General features: G+C 38.1%; 2 protein-coding genes across 2 annotated transcripts; both read right to left on the bottom strand.

The window, feature by feature from the left end:
• Positions 1–4,487: 4,487 nt before the first annotated feature.
• On the bottom strand, positions 4,488–9,888 carry LOC121517702 (cytosolic sulfotransferase 3-like). Its single transcript, XM_041799672.1, has 7 exons — positions 9,750–9,888; positions 9,501–9,629; positions 5,479–5,579; positions 5,171–5,297; positions 4,969–5,066; positions 4,694–4,868; positions 4,488–4,600 (listed from the first exon to the last, which is right to left on the bottom strand). The coding sequence occupies exons 1-7, from the start codon at positions 9,886–9,888 to the stop codon at positions 4,488–4,490; spliced, it is 882 nt and encodes a 293-aa protein (XP_041655606.1).
• A 3,858-nt stretch (positions 9,889–13,746) lies between these two features.
• LOC121517930 (cytosolic sulfotransferase 1-like) lies at positions 13,747–17,593 on the bottom strand. The gene is made up of 8 exons (XM_041800050.1): positions 17,463–17,593; positions 17,105–17,240; positions 16,874–17,002; positions 16,595–16,695; positions 14,663–14,789; positions 14,483–14,580; positions 14,208–14,382; positions 13,747–14,114 (listed from the first exon to the last, which is right to left on the bottom strand). Exons 1-8 carry the CDS (start codon positions 17,487–17,489, stop codon positions 14,002–14,004), a joined length of 906 nt encoding a protein of 301 aa, XP_041655984.1. The 5' UTR covers positions 17,490–17,593; the 3' UTR covers positions 13,747–14,001.
• Positions 17,594–18,126: the final 533 nt, after the last annotated feature.

Here is an 18,126-nt window from a genome sequence, read left to right as displayed (position 1 = left end):
TCTAGAGTGGATTCTGGGGCATCTGTCTTGTCGTGGGCTATCCACAGCTCAACACCAGAGGAGTGGGCTTTTTCTGGTAGTTGGTTTATAACAACTGGCTCATTGCTCACCCACTAACGCAGCTCAAAGCCTGCAGAGGCAAGAAGGGCTCTGAGCTTGTCAACAAGGTGCCTCACCTCAGCAATGGCGGGGATGCTCTGCAGACAATTATTCACATAAAAGCATTTCTTGAGATCCTCACATCTTCACCTGGCTGGCTGTTATCTGTGACATGGCACTGCAAGGCAAATGTAGCACAGCTGGGGCTACACATTGTTCCACCTGCCACTCATACACTGCAGGAGGCTTTCCTTTGCTGGCATCTCACTGAACAAACTTGAGCAAGGCATGATTTTCTGGGAGGAGGCGAACTTGCCATTTGATCTGGAAGACAATTTTATGTAATGGATGAATAACAATTGGTTCTGTTTGGACAGTGGTTGGAGGATATTTTCACTGGATTCACTCAGGGTGTCAAAACAGTGCTTACGGGCAGAATATTCCAAAGTAGACAATAAGGAGCATTTAGATTTGGTTGTATATAACATAACAAATGTAACTTCATGAAACCATGTGTAAGTATGCATTATCTCACCTCTACATAAATAATATACAAAGAGCTAAGATAAAGCAAGAGCTTATGTACATAAAATCAAATCATGCAAACTGAGGAAACTATGAGTGTACCTGTGCTGCAATGTTGGCTAACAAGCATGCAGCTAATGCATCACCAAACAATGTTAGCAAGCATAGAATTACACAACAGAGCTCTCAATATCACATTTATCACAGCATATGAGTACTTACTGTTTTCATTCACACAGAGAATTTCTGATGGAGTTCATCCAGAGCACACTGACCACATGGCACTCTCCACTGCACTGCTCATTTTCCAGATAGTACTTGCTAGTAGCCAGCAGGGGGAGCTCTTTCCCCAATCACCCGCTTCACTAAGAGAACCTTACAGCAATCTCTGCATATTGAACAGCAGAAACTACAACTTTAGTGTAGCTTTGTGGCCTTTTCTACATGGTTACTGTGTGTTTTAAAAAGGCTTTGGCATCCCAATTAATTAATGAAGATTGCATATGGATAATAGATACCAATCAAACAGAAACTTAATGTCCACAAACAGTGACTGAGGCAGTTATAGGTCAAAAGCCATCATCAAAAAGTCAGGATTCAAGAGCTCATAGAAGCAGCTGTACACCTTACATATGTTCCCCTTTCAGGTCAGATGGGATAAAAAGGTCATATTTTTATAGTGGGTTAATTTACAAGCAGATATGTGGGTAAAAAAAAATAAAATGTAAACATGCTATGAAAAATAGACTGCATATCTGTAATGTAAGAGTAGGGCTTTCAGGCATCATTAGACCACTGTGTGAACATAGGGCTTTATTTATTGCCAGAATAAGAAATGTTACACTCATGCACAAAGTACCAGATGTTTATATAATTTCATGAAATAGGTGCCCTTTACAAAAAATAAAGAAAACGTTATGATAAACATGTAAGAAATAAAGTGTTAGCACTCAAAATCTCTTGGGAGAAGATCCCCACATCTAGTTATGTTAATATTTAATTTAAATATTAGACTCATTTTCCTCTCAAACTTCAAATACAGTTTTATAAGAGTTAAATGCACTTTTTAAAATGTACTTGTGTCATGTGCAATAATGTCTATTTTAGATAGACAAGCTGTAGTTCATTTAAGAGACCCATCTTGAGTGAGGCAAAAATTATTCATTTGAAAAATGCTGAGTATGAAATATTTCTAATCGATACAGTACTCGATTACAAAAAGAATACCTACTCTCATACATTATAGAGTTAACCTTTACCTTCTGTAAAGAGAAAACCCAACCCTTCAGCTATCTCACTAAAAACTACTAAAATATTTTGATTTGCATTAATGCATCAGTCAAATATTTCTCCACATGGCTTTTTCATCTGTTTTTCAAACTACAGTGTGAAATATGAGTGTGGGGTCCTTCATCTGTTTCTTGTAGTCTTCATCAAACTCTTCATTCTGGGCCACAGTGAAATGCTTCTTCCAGTCTCCGACCTTTCCTGCAGAAATCAAAGAGAATTTGTCAAACATTTTGGCTGAACATCTTAGTTGTGACACGTTACATGTTTTTTACTCTACGACAGACTGTACCTTTTCTTAGAAAGGGTGAAATCTTTAAATCCATAGTGCGAAGTGAGGACATATTGACCATTTTGTCTGTTTTCATTTCATCAAACTGCACTTTACTGAAAATTCTTTTCTTTTCTTCAGCTGAAGGAGATAAACCGAGGAAGCAGCAGAGTTTGTCCATTTCTCTTTCAGTATCCTGAGAAAGAGGTAATATGTAAAATTTCACATCATTTTCACCCGTACAAATGCACGTGAGGGGAAAAAAATATGAAAGCATTTAAATGACCTCAATCAGATCCTCATAGAACGTGTAATGGAGCTGTGGATAAGTCTGCTTCTTCTTCCACCAGCCAGACACATGGTCATACCAGGATCCAAACACCACTGAGACCACAGAAACAACACATGAAACACTTCAGTGTTGTTCAATAAAAAACCTTCTCCACACTAACCTTGACATACAGGTATGTTGGGAGTTGTGTCTGGATCAGCAGATTTGAAATATTGAGCAGAAAATTGCTTTTACTTCAAAGACAGGGGCCATTCTTTCTAGATCACCCAATTCCCTCTAAAACTGTGTTTTTATGGCATGCTGTTGCGACAATGCATTGTTCGCCATGAAACAGGAAGTAGTTTTTTCAGGGGCTTAAAACACCTGTAGCCATACATTTTGGTAGACACAAGGGCAGTGGATAGTTTTACATGGGTTACGTCAGTTTGCATGACTACATGGCTCTCTGGCACTCAGTACAAAATTTTAAATAGCACGTTTTACAGGGCTGCAGCAACGAATGGATTACATTGATAATTAATCTTTAAAAGTGTCCAGTAATACCAAGGATTATTAGAAAAGAGGGAAACAAGTCCAGTAGTGTTGTGACTCTTATGTTCAGGTAGACTGACAAAAGAAGTGCATAAAAATGCAAAACAAGACAAAAACAATGCATAACAACATGACCGTGGTGTCTCAATATGCAGTACAGATGCTGTATTTGGTCTAAACACATTCATCACACGGGGCGTGGTAAATAACGCTTCCAGTGTCACATCCAGGTTCAGAGTAAAAACTTCAGAGTCAAAGATGCTGCAATGACTCTTACAGAAATGATGACTGATTGTGAATTTTTACATTCTTGTTCAACTTCAACTCTCTTTCAACTAAGAATATATTTTTGGGGATTTCGGCTCCATCCAGAGCGTAATTAACTCTGCTATAGTTTACTCACACCAAAAAACATAACTCTCCTAAATTTTCCTGTGTATATTCACATTTTAACCCTTAAAAGTAACACAATAGAATAGCAACATATACTGTAAGTCATTTTAGTTTAATTTTAAAGACTTAAAAGAAGAATTCAGCTTCAGTACTCACAAAAGCAAATGTAACATGCAATGAGAAACACAATACACTAGAAAACAATGCAAGCTTCTCACAAAGCATTCAGGACTTGTTTGCAGCACGAACCAAGAGGGTCACTTTTAACAGCTTTCTCCCTCATTGTGAGAAATACATCCTCGAACCAGAAACACATGGTTTAATTTTTAGTAATTACACCATGTGGAGATCAGTTTTAGATTAACAGAGTTTCAAAACCAGTATGCCGTGGAAGTTGGCCTTGCTGAGCACTGGGTCTGGTCTCTACTAGACTTGGAAACAGGGGTTGGGGGGTAGAGTTCTGCATTATGGGGGTGAACCAGGGCAACTGAACTCTCAACAAATGACAGATAATAATCTTTAAAAAAAAAATCTTGATTAAAGACAAAAAAGTGGCAAGATGATTGTTCATGTATGGTCAGATTTAAAGATTTATTCCTCTTAATACTGTCACATTTTGTGCAGCATAGAAAGAGCATTTAAATTAAGAATTTTGCCTGCATGATTCATTTATGAACACAATAATCTGTCGCCAGATAGCCATATGCTAAGCAGGGAATTATATATCTAGTGAAAAGTGATTTTAACTTAAATGCATCATAAATAGTCTAACCACTTTGATGTAAAAGGTCTAAAAAAAAGACTGAAAACCATAACATAGAGATGAATGAGCTCTATTTTTTATTCAGACTGATTTCAAGAGTGTCAGTATAAAAGATTAAAAAAGACTACTACAGCTTGTCTCTAATGAAACACATGCAAGCTAACACAAGGCTTATTATAAAATGATATACTTTGCTTGCCTACTATCACATATGAGGTGACTTTACATATATTTTCTATTTTATTTATATTTTCTTTTATTAAAGTAATGTAACATGTCCATCAGTCATATGTCTCCACATGAACACAGCTTGTTCAGAGCTGGTTTCAAATTAAAGTGCGAAACCTGAGTGACGGGTCATTCATCTTTTTCTTGTAGTCTTCATCAAACTCTTCATTCTGGGCAACAGTGAAATGGTTCTTCCAGTCTCCGACCTTTCCTGCAGAAACCACAGAGAGTCAGTCAGGTGTTTTTTATTTTGAGTAAAGATCTAATCTGAGTCACATCACCCACGTTTTATTTATCAAGTTACCTTTTCTCATGAAAGGAGATATTTTAAAGTCCATTACAGGAAGTGTGGAGTAGTTGGCCATGCTGTCTTTTTTCATACTACTAAACTGAGCTCGTCCCGCAATTCCTTCCCTCTCCTCAACAGAGGAAGTCAGCCCAAGAAAGTCGCAGAGTTTGTCAATTTCTCGTCCAGTGTCCTAGAAGTGAAAGGATCAGATGTTATGGTATGAAACACACTCATGGAGAGCTGTAGTCTGAGTTGGAAAAGATGAATAACTGATGAAATAGATGAAATACTTCAATCAAATCCTCGTAGAACATGTAATGGATTTTTGGATACGTCTTCTTTTTCTCCCACCAGCCAGACACATGGTCATACCAGGATCCAAGCACCACTGAGCAACACAGAAACAACACATGAAACACTTCAGTGTTGTTCAATACAATTAAGCGAACATTTTACTACTTAAAACAGCCTCTTTAAAGTGTTAAGACATACTCTTCCCCTCCATGAACCTCTGGACGTAACTGCTCCAGTCTCCAGGCTCAGGACATAACAAGCTCATTCGTTCAAAGTGGTAATAAGACACCACGCTGTCTTTGGCATTGCGACCAACATAAATGATCTACCAATGAGAAATAACACATGAACATCAAGCGACCTTGAATTATTTTGTTAGTGGTCATATCTGAAAGATTTAACCAGCTTTCCAGTCTGGAAAAAAAGTTCAAAATTGTTCAAAATCTGACCAGTGGCCTCACATTCCCATCTGTGTTAGCCTTAGAAGCCAGGATCATTTGACTGACCTTGCAGTTTTGCTCAAAAAAGGACTTTGGTAGGAAGTGGACAGGAAGATGAGTCCTCATCAGCCGAGGAGAGCTGGGGAGATTGTTTATCATGTCTGTCCCTTTGAATAAGGTTGGAGGTGAATCTGGGCCTGTAAATTAATCAAGCACTTTACATGCTAGTAAATCTCATAGTTTTCTGTCAAAATACCAGAGGTGGAAAGAGTACAAGACTGTTGTACTCAAGTAAAAGAGCAGTCACTTTTTTTTACCAGAATGAACTTTAAGAGAAATCAAAGTACTGGTCAATAAAACCACTGTCATGAATAATCTGAGTTTAACAAGTCAATTTCATGCCGTTGAATGAAAGCTTAGACCTTCTTGTTTTGACTTTTTGTGTTTATTTTTACTTAGTACTTGATGCTTAAATTGCAATGCTTACCTCAAAAATGCAGAGCTGTGAGAAAGTATTTGTCCCCTTCCTGATTTATGATGTATTGCATATTTTTTTTGTCACACTTAAATATTTCAGATCATTAAACAGATTTTAAAATAAGACAAAGATAACCTTAGTAACTGCAAAATTCCTTTTTTGAACGATGAGTTCATCTATTAAAGAAAAAAGTCATCGAAACCTACCTGGCCTTAAGTGAAAAAAGTAATCGGCCCCTAAATCTACACATGGCACAACAATCACAATCAAGCGTCTGCAATATCTGGACAAAAGTCTCTCCCACACTGTGGAGTAAATCTTCTTCGCAGAATTGTTTTCGTTCAACCACATGGGAGGGTTTTTTAAGCATGAATGACCTGTTTAAGGTCAGGCCACAGCGTCTCAATCAGATTTAAGTCTGGACTTTGACAAGACAACCCTAAAATCTACATTTCTTTAGGCTATTCAGAGTTGGACTTGCTGGTGTGTTTGGGATATCACAGGACTTACACCTTCCAAAAAGTTTAAGTCATGTCTCATCAGTCCACAAAATATTTCTCTGAAAGTCTAGAGGATCACCAAGATTTTTTTGGGCCTTTGTGTTCTTTTTGGTTAGCAGTGGCTTCCATCGATGCCATCTTTCACCCGGTCTCCTCTTATTGTTGAATCCTGACCACTGGCCTTAACTGAGTCCAGTAAGGCCTACAGATCTTTAGATGTTGTTCTGGGTTCTTTTGTGACCTCTTGGATGAATTGTCAGTGCGCTCTTAGAGTCATTTTGGTCACTACCGGGAAGGGTATCACCAATGTTCCCTCTAATTTTCAAAACTCCTGAGCAGACATTCGACTCACCTAAGCGCCTACTTCATCAACTGTGGGCGAAATCTGAAGAATACACTATGTCCACATGGCAGCCCCATGGCATCACCTCTCCAACCCCAAATATCATTACAAGTGCATAATGATTAATAATCACTGTTCAAGTCATGAATTTCCCCATTCATTCATTTACAAGCCACTCTCAGTTTTAGCTAGCTGAAATTATGATGTCTGGAAATCCTGTTTAATATAATCAAGGTTTATATTTCAAGGATTTACAATCCTTTGAAATGTAAATGTAAACTGTGATTCTAACTTACAAGCATTTTTCCTCAGGTGAAAACAGACATTAACAAAGTTTTTAGTTTTATATAAAAAGGCAGAAAGCTTAATGATGAATGAGACAAAACACATGCTCTGTTCTCATGCTTTGTCAACCTAATCACAGTCAGGTCTCCTAAAGGACTGCACAAATTTGACAGCACATTACAGAGAAATCACACTGTTAGAAACATCAGGGCTTCAGTCCTTTTGTTATCAGTCCATTATAGAAGATCAGCTCTGTCCTGGTAGATCATTTTAGCTAGAGTCATTCTTTAAAAGCACTGTATTTACATAAAAATAAACATCCATTTAATGTTAAAAGTTATGAATAATTATCTATCTAAAATAATAGATTATTTGAAGGTGTTAAATTAAGTTAACTTGTGGGAAAGATGATATCAGCTGTTTTAACTCTCATCATTGTAATAAATAAAATGATGAAACTGAGAAATTTACAGCTTTACTCTCTTCAGCTGAAGTCCTTTTAATTCTTGTAGAACTTTTCTCATCCTGGCTCCTGTCTGCCTCTGTTTCTCACTGCCCTGCTGATCGGTTATCAGGATTTAGGAGATTTTATGATGTTTTTGATTGTTTAATTATCAATATACAGTGAATCTATATTATTTCCTGCAACGTGGCACATATCAAATGTTTTGATAATGAGCTCATATACTGATGTTTAATCATTAGGGTGTACTGTAATGATAAAATATAGACGGACGCATCGATAGACTCTGCCATATGGCAGTTATTTGGAAAAAAATCCTCCCTTTATGTGTAAATCAGTCATTGAAGCAAGTATCCAGTTTCCACACACTGAGAGCCGAGCACAGTTACAGTGAGGTGGAGTTTGTGACCCTAATAAATTCAACTCACCAAAGTGCCTCACTGAGGAACCCTCCTGGAATCCACCAGCATTCGGCGGCTGTCAATATCAGGCCCTGCCATCAGTGCGTCGCACTTTACATTTCTCAGGTATGAGGCCCCCATGGAGGTAGAAACTCTAGGCTACAGTACTAGCTAGCCTGAATAAATGCGCCTTTGATCACGGTGCATATTAGAAAATAACAGTGAAAACCCGTCGGGGATATTTGAGTACACAACTTTTTTTCTTCTGCGCAGAGAGGTGGAGAGCAGTGCGAAATTGCACAGTAAAACCCCTTAGAGGGAACAGTGGTTATCACCGTTTCCAGTTTTCTCCATTTGTGGACAATGGCTCTCCTTGGGTTTGCTGGAGTCCCAAAGCTATAGAAATGGCTTTGTAACACTTTCCAGACCTACAGATATATTTGCATCTGTTCTTGAACTTCTTTAGATGGTGTCATGATGTGTTGCTTTTTGGGGTCTTTTAGCCTACTTTACTTTGCCAGACAGGTTCTGTTTAAAGGGGCTATATGTAAGTTTTTCTGCTTTCACACTTCCCATTTATGAGTATATATTGGTGCGCACTTTATCCCAATGTGTTTATTTCTTCCTTGTTTGCCTGTATAAGCCTGTTGAGTCATTTATCTGTAAAGAACTTGGGCCAAATTTTCCTTGAAATCCCAACGGATGTGATGTCAGGTGCACCCCCTACTCTGTTTATACCTGGCTACACTGTGTAGAATGGAAAGAAACGGCGATGGAGAAGGCTGCTTTGGTCTGCATGTGTATCAGCTGATAAACCAGAGGCCCGTTCATGTGTAAGGAGTGCGCTGTCGTGGACAAGCAAACAATACTGTTGTAGTTTGCTTAATGGCCGGCATTGTCGCCACACTGATTTTTTCTAAAGGTTACATATAGCCTCTTTAAGTGATTTCTGATTCAACAGGTCTGACAGTCATCATGCCTGGGTTTGGATAGTGAAACTGAACTCAGCTTTCCAAAAATGTGGTAAATCAAAGTTAATTCATGACAGAAAAAAGAGGGCAATTCCTTTTTTCTTATAGGGCCATGTAGGTTTGGATGTAGCAGTAAAACTGCATTTTGAATTTACTCAGGTTATCTTTGTTTGATATTAAAATTTGTTTGATGATCTGAAACACTGAAGTGTGACAAACATGTAAAAAATGAGAAATCAGGAGGGGGCAAACACTTTTTCAAAGCGCTGTGCTCACATGTCAACAGTTTTGATGTCATCTTAATCTTGCAGAGTAGATGGACTGGCCAGATTCTCTTTGAAACAGTCTATCCATATGTACAATCATATTTTACCAACCCACCCTGGTGTTACATTTCTATATTAAGGTAAATAGAGACAGCACTGTATATTCAAGTAAAAGTAATATTACTGATTTTAATAACCACTCAGAAAGCTACTGAGGTTAAATACATCAGAAACTATCTTATTAGTGAAGTTATTGCATTTCTTGACACGCAGGCTTTTATAAAACAGTGATGCTGCTGTTAAGATGAGTGCCAAAATGTTTTGACAATAGTGTAAAAAATCCTGACCAATATCCCGAGAAGAAACTCTTCATTATTTAACCTTTCATCCAGGAACAGGAACTGGCCTCTAGATGGGGTACTCGCCAATAGATTTGAAGTTTTTTTTCCCGCTCTGGAGTCGTTTGACTAAAATACAGCAGGTCAGTGATTTGGCAGAGCCAAGTGCTCCCTAAAATAAAGATGGAGATTTAAAACAGAATTCATCAGACGTTAAACATTTACACATACACTTCTATTTAAGAAATCATTATTTCAGAGGTGTTATATCTCCAGTTTATCTTTTACTAACCAGCTTTGGGGTATGATGCAATAAGAACATCATCTGGCCTGGCCTGGAAGTTTTGGACATCCTCCCAGTTTTCAGTGAAAAGATGGCTCATCCAGACTCCATGGAAATCAAACAGCTCCGGTCGAGGACATGAATCCATCTACAGAAATAATAAATTAATGAATATGCACGAAGAAAGTGAACAAAAAACCTGAACATTTTCAGTGTATCAAACTGAAAACAACACAAGTTAGAGGAATCGAGGGATCATGACAAATGCTAAACCTCATACAAACAAAAGATAATCTCAGATATATTGAATCATTAATGACCATGCCTGATTTTTATTTAATCAAACAATGACATTGAAGAGTGAAATGCTGTACAAAATTGATTGGAATAATAAATTGTACCACAGAAATAGTAGAAAAAAAAATACAAGAGTAAATGCTCCTTATACAAAACAATACTCATGCCACACCAAATGACAGCGTTGGGACTCGAGTTACAAATTAGTGAATGACTTAAAAATCAGTTAAGATTCAGTGCAACACAACTCAAAAAATTATGTTCCTAATTTTTGAAGTTGAGGGGAAAAAAGCCTAAAATCCTGAATAAATGAAGCTTTAATGTCGTGCATAGACTGAATAGGATAGAGTGAAAAACAGGTTTTTGAGTAGAGATATAAGCAAATGTTTGTCTGCTTGTTTAAAGCACTGTAAGTTGAAGAACACAAAACCAGTTAAATGAAAATGTGAATGATTTATAATCATGTTATATAGAGTAGAAGCCATTGATTAAAATGACCCTGAACATAAGAAGCTCAAAGCAATAGTTTAAAATTTTTATTTTGATCAGCTAAGTATCTTTCAAACAAGTTTTAAGGGTAGCACATTTAAAAAAGCCTAACATTTTCGTTAGGCCTAACATTATCTCTGCTGTTAATATTCAAGTTTAAAGAATCTTCTCCACACTAACCTTGACATACAGGTAGGTTGTGAGTTGTGTCTGGGTCAGCAGATTGAAAATATTCCATTTGATGTGAACTCACTGAGACATCCTGCTCTGCATCTTCTTGAATTCAGTAGATGTGCTTATATGCTGATGCTATTTGACTGTCAACAGCCTTGATACTGACTAGTCAAACATTAACATTGTCTGATACACATACGTGAAAGCAGCACTTCTAAGACAGTCAACAGTCAAACATTAATTTGTGCACAAAGCCAGCTGATAAAAATTTCTTATATTCACCTTACAAATGAGTTTTAAGCGTAGCAAATTTCAAATAAAAACATTTCTTGAATCTAGTATTATCCCCGCTGTTAATATTAGAAAACCTTCTCCACACTAACCTTGACATACAGGTATGTTGGGAGTTGTGTCTGGATCAGCAGATTTGAAATATTGAGCAGAAAATTGCTTTTACTTCAAAGACAGGGGCCATTCTTTCTAGATCACCCAATTCCCTCTAAAACTGTGTTTTTATGGCATGCTGTTGCGACAATGCATTGTTCGCCATGAAACAGGAAGTAGTTTTTTCAGGGGCTTAAAACACCTGTAGCCATACATTTTGGTAGACACAAGGGCAGTGGATAGTTTTACATGGGTTACGTCAGTTTGCATGACTACATGGCTCTCTGGCACTCAGTACAAAATTTTAAATAGCACGTTTTACAGGGCTGCAGCAACGAATGGATTACATTGATAATTAATCTTTAAAAGTGTCCAGTAATACCAAGGATTATTAGAAAAGAGGGAAACAAGTCCAGTAGTGTTGTGACTCTTATGTTCAGGTAGGCTGACAAAAGAAGTGCATAAAAATGCAAAACAAGACAAAAACAATGCATAACAACATGACCGTGGTGTCTCAATATGCAGTACAGATGCTGTATTTGGTCTAAACACATTCATCACACGGGGCGTGGTAAATAACGCTTCCAGTGTCACATCCAGGTTCAGAGTAAAAACTTCAGAGTTAAAGATGCTGCAATGACTCTTACAGAAATGATGACTGATTCTGAATTTTTACATTCTTGTTCAACTTCAACTCTCTTTTAACTAAGAATATATTTTTGGGGATTTTGGCTCCATCCAGAGCATAATTAACTCTGCTATATTTTACTCACACCAAAAAACATAACTCTCCTAAATTTTCCTGTGTATATTCATATTTTAACCCTTAAAAGTAACACAATAGAATAGCAACATATACTGTAAGTCATTTTAGTTTAATTTTAAAGACTTAAAAGAAGAATTCAGCTCCAGTACTCACAAAAGCAAATGTAACATGCAAAGAAAAATACGAGAAGCTTGCAACAGCCCAGACCCAGGGGCATTGTCCCCCTGGGTCACCCCCTGGATAAACCCTTGGCTTCAGCAACCCAACAAAGTATCTAAAATCATCTGTTTTTACAGTAGCTTCCCTGCTGTTTGGCTGTAAACCATGAACAACTAAATAAGGTCTTATGATTTCACCCATAATGCAGGGTATTTAAATTCTGCTGCTAGGAGGTTCTCAATCAAAACAATACCAAAAGATTGCGAGTAGAGACCTGTGCTCCAGTGACCTTCCTAGTTGTTTAAATGATGGATTGTCTGGCTAGGTGTGTACATTTAGATTTCTCTTCTCTTATGACATGTCAGATGAGCCCTGTAAAACTCAAATCTCATGTAGCCACAGGTTTTTAATCAAAGTTTTAACAGACAAGATTATTTACCACAACTGTCATAAAGGCGGATGAACATGAATATAGAAAAAGATACCTAAGAGTGAATTAGATGGCACCATATTTAGCCTAACAAACTGATTGGCATGGAAAGATAACCAAAATAGTGTTATCAAATTGACAAATCAACGAATAATTGATCTGTCTCCCACTGATAATGACTTTAAACAAGTCAAAATTCACTAAGTTAACACAAGCAAGCTTTCTAATAACAAAATTGGTTTGACCAAAACCACAGCCCATTTTAGGGCATGTCTAGAGCTGATGACGCAGCATTTTGAGTCGATGACTTTTAATAGCTACTCTTCTGCAAGTGTTGTTTTATTCAGTGTTAGCCATTGTTTCTACTTCAAAGTTTTTTCTTCTTCTTCTTCAAAATATAATAGAGTTTGGTGCAGCGGTTGCTACTTAAACACATCTGTGAGACATCACCATGGCGTGGTTGGAGGCGGGCAGAAGAGCTTGGACCCTGCTACAGAGCAGGATCATTCTGAGTGAGGCTAAACTGAGTGAGTCAAACTGGTGATGGACAAGTAAATCAGCATGGTTTGGTTTGGATCAGCACGGCAAAAAGTTACAATGGAAAAGCACTATCCCTCTGCTCCTGCTGTGTGCGTAGAACCACTATGCCACCTAGTAAATATATAATAACACTAGAAAACAATGCAAGCTTCTCACAAAGCATTCAGGACTTGTTTGCAGCACGAACCAAGAGGGTCACTTTTAACAGCTTTCTCCCTCATTGTGAGAAATACATCCTCGAACCAGAAACACATGGTTTAATTTTTAGTAATTACACCATGTGGAGATCAGTTTTAGATTAACAGAGTTTCAAAACCAGTATGCCGTGGAAGTTGGCCTTGCTGAGCACTGGGTCTGGTCTCTGCTAGACTTGGAAACAGGGGTTGGGGGGTAGAGTTCTGCATTATGGGGGTGAACCAGGGCAACTGAACTCTCAACAAATGACAGATAATAATCTTAAAAAAAAAAATCTTGATTAAAGACAAAAAAGTGGCAAGATGATTGTTCATGTATGGTCAGATTTAAAGATTTATTCCTCTTAATACTGTCACATTTTGTGCAGCATAGAAAGAGCATTTAAATTAAGAATTTTGCCTGCATGATTCATTTATGAACACAATAATCTGTCGCCAGATAGCCATATGCTAAGCAGGGAATTATATATCTAGTGAAAAGTGATTTTAACTTAAATGCATCATAGTCTAACCACTTTGATGTAAAAGGTCTAAGAAAAGACTGAAAACCATAACATAGAGATGAATGAGCTCTATTTTTTATTCAGACTGATTTCAAGAGTGTCAGTATAAAAGATTAAAAAAGACTACTACAGCTTGTCTCTAATGAAACACATGCAAGCTAACACAAGGCTTATTATAAAATGATATACTTTGCTTGCCTACTATCACATATGAGGTGACTTTACATATATTTTCTATTTTATTTATATTTTCTTTTATTAAAGTAATGTAACATGTCCATCAGTCATATGTCTCCACATGAACACAGCTTGTTCAGAGCTGGTTTCAAATTACAGAGCGAAACCTGAGTGACGGATCCTTCATCTTTTTTTTGTAGTCTTCATCAAACTCTTCATTCTGGGCAACAGTGAAATGGTTCTTCCAGTCTCCGACCTTTCCTGCAGAAACCACAGAGAGTCAGTCAGGTGTTTTTTATTTTGAGTAAAGATCTAATCTGAGTCACATCACCCACGTTTTATTTATCAAGTTACCTTTTCTCATGAAAGGAGATATTTTAAAGTCCATTACAGGAAGTGTGGAGTAGTTGGCCATGCTGTCTTTTTTCATACTACTAAACTGAGCTCGTCCCACAATTCCTTCCCTCTCCTCAACAGAGGAAGTCAGCCCAAGAAAGTCGCAGAGTTTGTCAATTTCTCGTCCAGTGTCCTAGAAGTGAAAGGATCAGATGTTATGGTATGAAACACACTCATGGAGAGCTGTAGTCTGAGTTGGAAAAGATGAATAACTGATGAAATAGATGAAATACTTCAATCAAATCCTCGTAGAACATGTAATGGATTTTTGGATACGTCTTCTTTTTCTCCCACCAGCCGGACACATGTTCATACCAGGATCCGAACACCACTGAGACCACAGAAACGACACATTAAGGCTAAAGTAGACTCAATTGTTCCATAAAATCAGCTTTATATATTATATGCCTTACTCTTTCCCTCCATGAATCTATGGAAGTAGTTGTTCCAGTCTCCAGGCAGGGGCTGGACACTGTTCATGCTGTCAAAGTGAAAGTAGGAAACCATGTTGTCTTTGGCATTGCGGGCTACATAGATCATCTGAAAGGGGAGAAACAGAAACAGCGCATTCAGTCCGTGCAATCATGTAGTATGTCTTTCTTGGTCTTTTGATAAGAATGTGGCTAATATTCAACACATTTTTGCACTTTATAATTCTAATGTAGTTTTAGTGGATGAAAACCCAAAACATTTTTGTCAGCTGGATAAAATACCTTCAACCGTTCAGTCCTATTGTCCTACTGGCAAAAGTACTGATCTCCCAGAGGAGCTAAAGGCCTCCTGTGCAACAATTCCACTGTGTTTAGCAAAGTCCATACCATAGTGTTTCTGTTAAGTTGTCTACCTGTCATAGTACCATCTGCTTTTGCATCCTGTTACCTATAATGAGGTAGTTTAGCTCACTGTGAGGTAAGGCAAGTTTATGTGTACAGCCAAAATTAGTGCTTTACAAAGACATCAAAACGTAATAATAATAATGGGAAAATGAATGTATTAAGTGGACTACAGTAGCAGAACAACACGCCAGATAGACTGTATCACATATTTATTGCTTAGTATAAATATCACATCTATCTTGGCAACAACCCATACACAGTATTTAGGGTGGACCTTTTCAAAATAAAAACATAAGGCCTCACAGCTAACAATGAATATTAGAACAAAAACCAAGCCATGAGGTTAAAGAAACTGCCTGCAGGGCTCAGAGAAAAGATCGTTGCAAGGCACAAATCTGGAGAAAGGTACAAAAAAAGATCTGCTCTATTGAAAATTCCCAGGAGGACAGTGGCCTCCATAGTTCACAAATGGACAAAGTTTGGCACAACCAGGACTTTTCCAAGAGCTGGCCGTCTGCTCAATCTAAGCAGTCTGGGGAGACGTGACCAGGAACCTGATGGTCACTCAGACTGAGCTCCAGAGATCCTGTGTGGGGATGGGCCAAAGTTCCAGAAGGACAACCATCACTACAGCCCTCTGTCAATCTGGGCTTTATGACAGACTGGCTGGAAGGAAGTCTCTACTTAGTGCAAAACATACAAAAGCCCACTTGCAGCTTGCAAAAAAAAAGCACCAGGAGGACTCTCACACTGTGGGAAACAAGATTCTCTGGTTTGATAAAACTGAGATAGGCCTCAATTCTAAGCTAAGGGAGGAAACCAGGCACCTCTCATCACCTACCAATACCATCCCAACAGTGAAGCATGGTGGTGGCAGCATCATGCAAAGTACAGAGATATCCTCAATGAAAACCTGTTTCACAGTGTTCAGAACCTCCTGTGACGATGACCCTAAGCACATCACCAAGACTACAGTGACCAAGCAAGAGCCCTGACTTGAACTCTATCCAGCATCTCTGAGGAGACTTGAAAATGACTGTACACCGACGGTCCCCATCCAACCTGACTGAGCTTGGGAGGATTCAAGAGAAACAATGAATTTAAAGGATTGTAGCATGAGGATGCAACACAAAATCTGAAAAAAGTGAAGGGTGAATACTTTCTGAATGCACTGTTTATCAGTCATCACTGTTTTTTGATCATGAAATGTCTATTTTTAACTTGTCTTATCTCATTTTCATTTTGGATCGTTGACCTACTTATTGTACATATTATCATTGTCCTTTTCATTCATAAAATTAACTATTGATCAGTGCCTCCTTATTTTATACATTTAAGCTAAGTTGTATTCGGGGTATAGATGCTCAGTCCTAGAACTTGCAATGTGCTGAGGACTAAGGACACTGTTATTTTTTTCACTTCCGGGTAAGATACTTCCTAATTTTTGCTCAATGTCGTGTGTGTGATTTTGTAGATACGTGTCATGTGGCAAAAGATGCTTTCGCTGACCCTACAGTTCTGCTCCCAAAAGGACTTTGGCACAAACTGGACTGGAAAATGAGTTTTAATGAGCCGAGGAGAGGTTGGGAGCTTGTCCACTTGATCTTTTCCTGAAACAAAAGGGGGAAAATGATGTGAGCAAAACTCTGATCCTTTAATGTGCTTAAGGAGTCTCTTGACTCGTACAGCGTGATAAGTCTGCATTGTGAGATTTGTGACTTGAATGTAAAACGGATGTAAAACTCATATAAGGTCAAAGTTCCCTAATCTTGACAATGAGTAGTCTACCTGTATCCATTGATGGGAGGGCTATCTCTAAGAAGGGTACTCTGTCATAGATGGGGATGGACGTCTGACGCTCTTTAGCTGTCTGATCAAAATACAGCAGGTCGAGGATGTAGGAGACCCACGTGGTTCCTGAGAGATGTACACACAGAGAGGACACAATCAAGTTTAGAACCTCTCTACCTCCATACCCGTGTGTTTTGATGCACAACACTTTATTGCCCAAGTACTGACCGGCTTTGGGGTAAGTTGCAACCAATATGTCATCTGGCCTAGCCTGAAAGTTTTGAACGTTTTCCCAGTTGTCTACAAAGTAGTGGCTCATTGAGACTCCATGGAAATTGATCAGCTCTGGTCTGAGTGCAGCCATCTTTAGAAAAAAGAAAGACAGGAAATACAATCCAAAGATTCCAAGCATAGAATTACAAAAGAGAGAGATTAATCAAACTTCCTGGCTGCAGGAGTGCCTATCTTTGGAGTCTGTGCCAATGTCCACATTTCATCACTCTAGCTTAGCATTTTTGAGAAATAAACCCTCTTTAAAGTAAGGCAAACAGCAAATATGTTCAGAATGAATAAAACAGACATGTACCTTATCTGGATCAAAAGTTTTCTCCATCCTTGTTCCTCCGTTGTGTTTCTGCTGGCACTGTTCTTGTCTTCACTTGCACTTTTCTAGGAAAAGCGACCCTCCTTTCTCTCCTGCCTCCTTACATAACTCTGTGTGCACTGTTACTGCTGGCTCAATTACACATGTGATATGAAAGTCCAGCTCCTCCCCGTCCTTTTGGAGTGTCGCTCAAAAGCCACTTTCCCTTTAACTCTGGCCAGTTTACACTGACATACTGGGGCTTGCTCCAATAAGTTAGAAAAACATTTAGGTTTTACTAAGTGTTTGCATCATCTTATAATTCTTAGTTAAAGTTTTTTTCACACCCTGATTTGTTTGCTCTTCAGAATTAAAATAGTCTTCCTTAGACATCTTGTGTCTGTTACACATTTCGTGTGATTGTTTAAACACTGCCCACCCTTTGAGAAGCATCTGAGGCATTCATGGTTTTAACAAAAGCCATCTGGCATTCTTTCTTTTTCTCGCTGACAGCAAGCTACATTTTTTTAAGTTCAAAAATACATTTAAATCTGTATTCTGTTGAACTAAGCAACATTAGGTCTGTAGTATCAGAATGAAGCACCACTCTTGCAGATTAAAACTCTTGGTCAATTTCCAGAAAGTGCTTTTGCACAGAGTTCGAGTG

This window comes from Cheilinus undulatus, linkage group 11, assembly GCF_018320785.1.
Source record: "Cheilinus undulatus linkage group 11, ASM1832078v1, whole genome shotgun sequence".
Classification (NCBI taxonomy): domain Eukaryota; kingdom Metazoa; phylum Chordata; class Actinopteri; order Labriformes; family Labridae; genus Cheilinus; species Cheilinus undulatus.
Note: the sequence above shows the minus strand (reverse complement) of the source record. Positions and strands in the feature narration are given on the sequence as shown.